We start from the raw sequence: 9,278 nt of genomic DNA, 5'->3' as shown, positions 1-9,278 counted from the left end.
GGAATTGGTGTATTTTTAGCTTCCTTGAGCTTGGCTTGTGCATATATTCCGTCTGTATGTAAGTACCACACTACCGCCTTAAAATATTGGTTAAGACCAGTGGCTTAACTAGTTGAGTATGTGTTTTGGAGACACTTATAGCTTCTATTTACACCATTCTGATTTTCTAGTCTTTGTATGTGTATCAGAGACACTTATAGCTTCTTTTTACACCATTCTGATTTTCTAGTCTTTGTATGTGTATCAGGGACACTTATAGCTTCTATTTACACCATTCTGATTTTCTAGTCTTTGTATGTGTATCAGGGAGACTTATAGCTTCTATTTACACCATTCTGATTTTCTAGTCTTTGTATTTGTATCAGAGACCCTTATAGCTTCTATTAACACCATTCTGATTTTCTAGTCTTTGTATTTGAATCAGAGACACTTATAGCTTCTATTTACACCATTCTGATTTTCTAGTCTTTGTATGAGTATCAAGTACACTTATAGCTTCTATTTATCATTTTAGACTATTTGAACGAAAAATGCAATACTCAAATTCAATTCAGCAATGACGTACGAATCAAACTTACCAGGTACTCGTATACCAATTTGAGACGGAGCTTGAACTGCCAAATAACCATCTCGACTCGGGACGTATCCGACAAGCTGCTACTCCGATTCAGAAGCCTTGATACCAGAACCTCCTTTGGCTGTACGACCAATAAGCTCAGCATTTACGACACTAATGGTAACATTCTATCAGGTACGTGCACTGCTTAAATCATAACGATTCATCAAGGGTGTTTGAGTCACACGATCTCCAACCCTTGATACATCAGGGAAATTTGTCAAGAGGGTGTCATTATCCTTCTCTTCTGTGATATCCAAGGTATCCATTCCCAGAAGGCTGGAAGAGATTCTAGAAGATTTGGTGGTTGTGGGTTCTTATCTCAGTCGGTGTGTTAAAGTCTGATGGCCTGCAACCCAGCTGTAAATTGGTACAGATAATCTGGAAAAGATCCATGCCAAGAGGTTTGGCCAAGGACCAGCTAGTAGAAAGGGTCCTATGTGAACCTAAGTTGTTATCCTTGTAACGCCAATGCCAAGAGGTTTGGCCAAGGACCAGCTGGTAGAAAAGGTCCTTTGTGAACCTGAGTTGTTACACTTGTAAAATATGGTTCTTTCTGTTCGTTCGTTCTCGTCAATTGAGTCAATTTTTTTTTCTTTTAGGAGGTGGTATATGTGGCGGCATCCGACCTTCGAAAGTATACGAGACCACAGGTTCTAGTCTGAAGCTCCTGTTTAACACAGACAGTTTTACACGCCAGACCGGCAACTTCGACGTATTGATTACGTCTTTCAATAATGGCAACAGAAACGGTAAGACCTGTTTGACGCTAAATAAAACGAATCGGGGTCATTCGACCTACTTTTCTATAGGTTGATATAAACGACCAACGACCTAGATTACTTCTAGAATGACCTACATTATATACGGATTGATCTATATTATTTTAAGTTGACCCATATTATATTAAATTGGCCTATTTATTTCTAGATTGACCTAATTAATTTTCCAGGCTCATGTTTTGCGGGTGATTATCGCTGTGAGAATAAGAGGTGTATCTATAACGGACTTACTTGTGACGGTTACAACAACTGCGGCGACGACTCCGACGAAATTGATGGATGTGGACTCTCGAAAGGAGTATTTATCGGAATCGGTATCGGAGGTTTTGTCTTCCTGGTTTTAATAATCCTGGGCATTATTTGTGGACGACGAAGATACTATCATCATCACGTAAGTTTATAGCCAATAAATCCCGACCATTACATTCTAATGGGCGTGGTATCGTCTTTTGAACCACGCCCCTTATCCTTACATAGGGGCTGTGGTTTACTCTTTGCTAAGAGATTCGCATAAGGCAATGAATTTATCCAATCAAAACAATCATATATCAGAGGGGTAGCTCGTATTATTTGTGTGTTCATATTTACAAAACAAATCGCAAAAATGACACGTGCAAACAACCGCCCGCCATTTTGACAAGGCTCAATCATAATGCATCACCTTTTTTTATTTCTTTTTCAGTGCCATGGTCCAACGATCACCACCACAACAAAATCCTATCAGAATTTCTAAATCGTTTTTCACTGCATAATGACTTAAACATTCTCATTACGTCATCAACAGTGGCTCAACTACCAAAGGAACTGGTTGAACCAAATCCACGGGACCCCAACCCTCCAAAAGGACCCTACACCTAGAAAAGTTTGGTTCAAAGGGGCCCCCTTCTTTAGCTGAGTCACTGGCCATCATTTTTGTTTCTGGATTTGTGATTGAGGTATAACGGTATAACGAATAACGAGCAGGTTCTTTAAAACAAATGACGAGCTAGTTCGGTTTAACGAATATCGAGTCCCTGTCTCGGCCAATCATAAATGTTCATCATTGTGTGTTTACTTCAATAAAATACTCACCCTTCTAAATGTATTTTTGTTTTTTATTCTACATGGATGAAATCAAATATAGTGTAGCTTCATTTGCCTCGGCAAGGGCATTGGAGTACTCTATTTCAAATCCCAATTCAGAAGGTATCTTTGTTATGCAGATCCTATACACAGTCAGTCGCCAATGCAACTCATAAGACACTTGTCACAAATTGTTGAATTTTTAACCTAGTATGTTGAATTTTCAAGTTATAATGTTGAATTTTCAAGTTATAATGTTGAATTTTCAAGTTATAATGTTGTATTTTCAAGTTAGTATGTTGAATTTTCAAGTTAGTATGTTGAATTTTCAAGTTAGTATGTTGAATTTAGTAACTTGAATTTTCAAGTTAGTGTGTTGAATTTTCAAGTTACTAAATACAAGATACTAACTTGAAAATTCAAGATACTAACTTGAAAATTCAAAAAAAAACATTAATGGCCCTAATACGCTTCCGTAGATATCACATTATGGGACAGGTTTGCCTTTTTAAGGACCTATCGTATCTAAGTTGTTTAGCTGAGCCAATCAGTAATATTCTTCAAAACTCACCGTCCAAATTTGAGTCTTCAGATCCATGTGTGTCCAGAATTATCCCCGTTTTATATGATGCATAGAAGCATGGACCAATTTATTTACAAATCAAATTATATTTACATTGCATAGAAGCATAGATAACGCATTTACATTGCATAGAACCATGAACAATTTATTTACAAAGAAAGCCGTATCGATTATAGCAATAGAGCAATGAATAGTCGCTTAAAGTAATGTGTGCACGTACGAGGAACTTTCCAACGTAGGCTTGACGAGTCCATTTTATTTTTTGGGTGGCATAACTGGTATATATACTATACAAGCCAGACACATTGTGTTCATTACTATTCAAACTACCTAAAAATATAATGGACTGATCAAGTTTGCCTTTTAATATGGCCTTCGTACGTGCACAAGTATTTCTCACTATAGTCCTAAATCTAAACCAGATCAGTCCACTTTATTCCAGGGTATTAATGGTATATACTATACAAGCCAAGCATATATTGTCTATTACATCTATTACTACTTAAACCACCTAAAAATGAAGTGGACTGATCAAGTTTGCATTTGGATCATCTCGTACGTGCATTATTATTTTCTGTAGTACAGAAAACCAAGTTTATAAGATTGGAAGGGTTCCAACGACCATGCTTTCAATGCTGCACTCGTCATTTCCCCGGCTAATACGGAAGAATCCCTCCTCACCCCATGTCTCCCCCCAGCTGTTCTTCACAATCCAGTATTTTTCACCAGAGTCCGCATCCTGACCGTACCCCACAATCAGCACCACGTGGTTGGTGATCTCCCACGGGTTAAACCGGTCCAACAGCTCCGTGTGGTGGTATATTCCACTCTGAAACAGAGAATTGGGATCAGAGTTAGGTTTTGAATGTGAGGATTCGGTGTAAGATACAGGGAATTGGTTTTAGGATCAGGGAATTCGGTTTTAGACCAGAGACGCGGTTTTTTTGATACAGGGAAGTAGGATTTAGGGTACAGGGAATTTTGTATTGGTGACGGGTATATGGCTATTGACACAGGGAATTTGGTGTTTGACACAGGGAATTTGGTGTTTGACACAGGGAATTTGGTGTTGTTTGACACAGGGAATTTGGTGTTTGACACAGGGAATTGGGTTTTTGACACAGGGAATTTGGTGTTTGACACAGGGAATTGGGTGTTTGACACAGGGAATTTAGTGTTTGACACAGGGAATTTGGTGTTTGACACAGGGAATTTGGTTTTTGACACAGGGAATTTGGTTTTCTGTTCTGTTTTGGGTACAGAAAACTGGTTAACAGAATACAGAAATTTCTGTTGGGTACAGTGGAACAAACCATTGGAATTTTTTGGGTAGCATCAAACCCCCTTTCAAATGCCTAGCCTATCTCCTACCTTATAATGTTGAAAGTCAGGGTAGACTTGGAAACTAACTGCAACTGGTCCGTACTTCGCTACCTCAATCCTCATCAAAGCCTCATTACAACCGCCATAAAACCCTCCGACATAATAATAGTCCCTGGTGTAATATCTTGGACAGGTCGTAGTGATACATTTAACGTCCTTTGCCTTGTACGTGAAACAGGAGTCTTCGATTAATCCGAAATCCTGTCCGTATTTGCCTAGAATGAAAAGAAATGACGTAATGATCTGATTGAAGCACAAGATGGACCTAAGATTTTTGTTGAAACGCGGTTTGAAGAAACCAGCTAGTCTTGGCAGGTCCGTAGCCAGATTTGATTGTTCTGAAGGGCAAGTAATATATCTGGAGGGGCCAGTAATATATCTGGAGGGACAAGTAATATATGTGGAGGGGCCAGTAATATATCTGGAGGGACAAGTAATATATCTGGAGGGGCTAGTAATATATCTGGAGGGGCAAGTAATATATCTGAAGGGACAAGTAATATATCTGGAGGGATAAGTAATATATCTAGAGGGCAAGTAACATATCTGGAGGGACAAGTTATATATCCAAAGGGGCAAGTAATATATCTGGAGGGACAAGTAATATATCTAGAGGAGCAAGTAATATATCTGAAGGGGCAAGTAATATATCTGGAAGGACAAGTAATATATCTGGAGGGACAAGTAATATATCTGGAAGGACAAGTTATATATCTGGAAGGACAAGTAATATATCTGGAGGGACAAGTTATATATCCAAAGGGGCAAGTAATATATCTAGAGGTGCAAGTAATATATCTGGAGGGGCAAGTAATGTATCTAGAGGTGCAAGTAATATATCTGGCAATGATGTATGGTGCTGTCACCAAGGGGCAATCCATTTTTCTCCCTCCTTTGGATCCCCCTGTAGCTACGGACAAAAAGGCGAAAGACCTCGATGCCGTTTTTAAAAGCGTACAGCTGATCACAAGACGTAAGATTATTTACCAGCAATAAGGTAAGGGAAACCGCCATCGCAGCCTTGAGAGTATTCCGAACAGCTGACAATATCCTGCGTCGAGAAGACCTTCTGGACGGTGTTATTGGTAGCAATCCTCAACCGAGCTTCATGGAGAGCCATGGATCCAAAGGCATAGCAACTACCGCAGGTTTTCTGATTTCGGACCGGTGATACAAAGTTCTGTCCGTTTACGTCTCTCCAATCGAAATTCTTTGGTAATCTGTCGGCCACTGGAAATAAAAAGTTAAAATCCTTAACCAGCATCTTCGTGGACTATCCAAAGGACACTGAGTTGGCAAACCATATAGAATTTTAATATTGATGGACTCTCATGAAGGGATGCTGAGTTGACAAACCTAAGTACCAAAGATTACCATTAGCTCTTGGCTTCGTGAGCGCTCCATATAAATGATCCTCTTCATGCGGACACTCAAAGAGGAATATCCAGTTGGCGAGTCAAATTAAAGAGTGCCCCTACCTTTCTGTGTTTCTGGTAGAACTCTTGCTGTTTTTGGGAAAGCATCGGCAGATCTTCGACCACCAGAGCGTCTTGTCATGTCTGAAAGCATCATGCCAGAGTATTCCGGATACACTGTAGCTGTCCAAGACTTTTGATGCTTGTTGATTCCTGAAATTCAAGACTGACTTTTGAGATGGGTTAATGCTGTGGTGTTTGGTCATCATTATAGTCGACCAAGCTGTAGATGGGTACAGGAAAAAACAGGGAAGATCAATGCCGAGAGGTGTGGTCATCATTCCAGTCAACCCAGCTGAAAATGGGTACAATTGATCCGGAAAAGATTTATGCCAAGAGATTTTGTCGAGGTCAGGTTGCTAGACAGTATCATCATCATTTCAGTCCACCAAGCTGTCAATGCGTAGGGATGTTCCGGTAAAGATCTATGCCAAGGGGTTTAGTCCAGAATCAGTTGGTAGATTTGTACCTATTTACAGCTGGGTTGACTGGAATAACGCAGGAGATGAGTTATTCAAGTTCAACAGAATTTCACAGGGCGACCGAGATAAGAACCCACGACTGCAATTAGTTCTACGTGATTGATATACACACTATGGAAACGCCCACCAAGATTAAGATCGACGACCAACATTAGTTCTACGTACCCAAGCTTATGATTGATAAACACCACACTATGGAAACGCCGACCAAGATAAGAACCGACGACGGCCATGCTAATGATCGATATACACTTGTACGTACTTTGGATAAATTCGGCATTGCTCTTGTATTTCCAATTATTAAAAAACTCGGATCTGTGGAGTTGATGCTGCTTCGGCATCTCGTCTCCCTTCTTCTGCCCGGAATAGCAGGCCCAGTTTCGTTCGTCGTCATCGTGCACCCATCCAGGGAAGGTCTGGGAGCAGTAGCTGGTCACTTTCTTCCCATCTTGAGTGTATTTGGAGAAGGCGAAGAACCTCTTCTTGTTGATTCTGACCTCGAATCCTTGGTTGTAGATCAGGGTCCATCTTCCTGAGGCAGAAAAAGTTGGAAGCTAGATAATTTTGTTCACAATCCAGGCCATAGAATGCCCGACAAACCTGGTCCTACCTGTCCCTCGGGCCTAATATAAGGATGTGACAGGTCCCTCGGACGTGATATGCGGATGTGACAGGGTCCTCGGGCCTAATATAAGGATGTGACAGGTCCCTCGGGCGTGATATGCGGCTGTGACAGGGTCCTCGGGCCTAATATACGGATGTGACAAGTTCCTTGGACATAATATACGGATGTGACACGTTGAGAAGTTCAAAGGTATATCTGCACCTACGCCGGGATCGAATTCAGGGCGTCCAGGTTAGCGAGCCACCACAGCCCCCTCCCTAACTCACCTTGGTTTCCATATTGGTCAAAGGCGACATCTGGGAAATACAGGACTACATCGTATTCGGAGACTGGCTTAAAATCTGCAGTGCAGTTAATGGTATTGTCTCCACCGCCCTGTAATATAAACGACGATAATAATCATCAGTGTAGATGCCATGTGCTGATGCTTCTATCACTGCACTACAGGGCGGTAGAGACAATAGAATCAGTGTAAGTGTGATAGCATGGTCTCTACCGCCTTGGAAATATTTCGATGATGAAATCATCGGTGTATGTCATATACTGATGCTTTTATCATTCCAAGACGGTGGGTACAATGAAAAATCACCAACACACTTCATGATATCGCCTCCACCGCCCTGATGATGATGCGATAAAATCACCAGTTCTGTTGATATTTCCAACACCACCATTCAAATAGATCTAAAAATGGTGATGGCGCGATGACTAAGCATCCACAAACCGAAACTGAAAGTAACAATGTTTCCGACTCTCTGTCATCTTGAGTCTTGAATATATGTAAATAGTCTTCAGAAGTACTAGAAATGTACAAAAATCGCACAAGAATCCTTCAAAAATATCCCAAACTAGGAATTTCACTTTCTACTTCTATAGATGTCTTTTCTATATATGACAGTGTCTCAAGAAAAGAGGAGTCGTCATTTTAACCTTCAAACAGGGATTTTTCTGATAATTCTGGACACACATGGATTTGAAGGCTCAAATTTTGACAGTGAGCTGTAAACACTATTACTGATTAGCTTAGCTAAAAAATTCCGTTTCTGAGACTAAGGTACCATTGGTCAAACGGATGGCGAATAATCTCTTCTTGAAAAGGGTCACGAGTCAGTTTCTTCTCTTACCTTGCTCCAACACATCGATATTCTGGTCACTTACAGACTCATATGTGTCTTTATGCTACCTACGTCATTATTCAATTGACCAATATAGCAACAAAAATTAGCTATAAATATCAGTGACTAAATTATTACTAAATTCCTAATTTGGGTCCATTTCTGTTGTTTTCGGTTGATTCGGGTTACATACAGCAATTAGTAAGTGTCAGTTACTCAAACCAAAATGTCTCCATACAAAACGAAAGTAGAACTATACTGTAAAGCTATATACATATATACAATAACGTGTAATATTTCCACTTACCTGCCCGATTGAAAAAGTCCAGGCACCTCGTATACTTTCAAAAGTACAATTAGCCGGGGTGTCACTTCTCACAAAAGTAACCAAAGCTACCAAAAACAACCAGAGTAAAGCAAACTTGCACATTTTCAATGCCGACCGAGTGACCACTTCAAAAGGCGTTTATCTAACTTCTCCAAACGCCAAAGCCTTTGCACATGATTTGGAGATAGTGGGTCGCTATGATAACAATAATGTTACTAAAAATAAATCCCTTATATTTCCGCATGAGATCATGGGCCATATTGGATTGGTCTTTCCCGGGCTTTCAAATTTGGTTTCGTAAATCCCAGCCAACCACAGCACCAACTGGCCAACCGGAAGTTCAAATTTTACCGGAAATAGGTGGTGCTGTTCCTATAATTTTACTTATTTAGTTTGAAGGTGTCTTTAAAATGTGGTCAAAGCACTAGCTTTATGCTTTATGGCTGAACGAGTTCAATTTCACTCACTCATGGTTACTTCGAGTAAAATGGCAGCTGTGGGTTCTAATCTCGAACATCGTGTGAAAGTCAGACGACCTTGAATAAGTCATCTCCACTCATAATTCCAGTCAACCCAGCTGTAAATTGGTACAGATAAAGATCAATGCCAAGAGGTTTGGTCAAGGACCAGCTGGTAGAAAAGATCCTCATTATTCCAGTCAACCCAGCTGTAAATGGATACAGATAATCCAGGAATGATCAATGTCAAGAGGTTTGGTCAAGGATCAGCTGGTAGACAGGATCCACATCAACCCCAAACGTCAAGGAGCTACGTGTAAGCCGACAAAAGGTTTAATGGCAAGCAAGTCAAAATGGGTCTGTTGTAAA

General features: G+C 40.4%; 2 protein-coding genes across 2 annotated transcripts; one reads left to right on the top strand and one right to left on the bottom strand.

Moving 5' to 3' along the window:
• LOTGIDRAFT_235814 (hypothetical protein) lies at positions 1-2,475 on the top strand (the record flags this gene model as incomplete). Its single annotated transcript, XM_009065771.1, has 5 exons — positions 1-58; positions 515-751; positions 1,219-1,368; positions 1,569-1,789; positions 2,081-2,475. Coding segments are annotated over 5 exons (717 nt in total), but the record flags the coding sequence as incomplete, so codon positions are not given.
• A 608-nt stretch (positions 2,476-3,083) lies between these two features.
• LOTGIDRAFT_221343 (hypothetical protein) lies at positions 3,084-8,647 on the bottom strand. Its single transcript, XM_009065770.1, has 7 exons — positions 8,431-8,647; positions 7,275-7,383; positions 6,646-6,915; positions 5,905-6,054; positions 5,414-5,656; positions 4,415-4,641; positions 3,084-3,872 (listed from the first exon to the last, which is right to left on the bottom strand). The coding sequence occupies exons 1-7, from the start codon at positions 8,551-8,553 to the stop codon at positions 3,639-3,641; spliced, it is 1,356 nt and encodes a 451-aa protein (XP_009064018.1). The 5' UTR covers positions 8,554-8,647; the 3' UTR covers positions 3,084-3,638.
• Between the last annotated feature and the right edge of the window lie 631 nt (positions 8,648-9,278).

Source organism: Lottia gigantea, assembly GCF_000327385.1.
Source record: "Lottia gigantea unplaced genomic scaffold LOTGIsca_70, whole genome shotgun sequence".
In the NCBI taxonomy this organism is placed as follows: domain Eukaryota; kingdom Metazoa; phylum Mollusca; class Gastropoda; family Lottiidae; genus Lottia; species Lottia gigantea.
The sequence above is the reverse complement of the archived record's forward strand: the minus strand, read 5'-3'. Positions and strand labels throughout refer to the sequence as shown.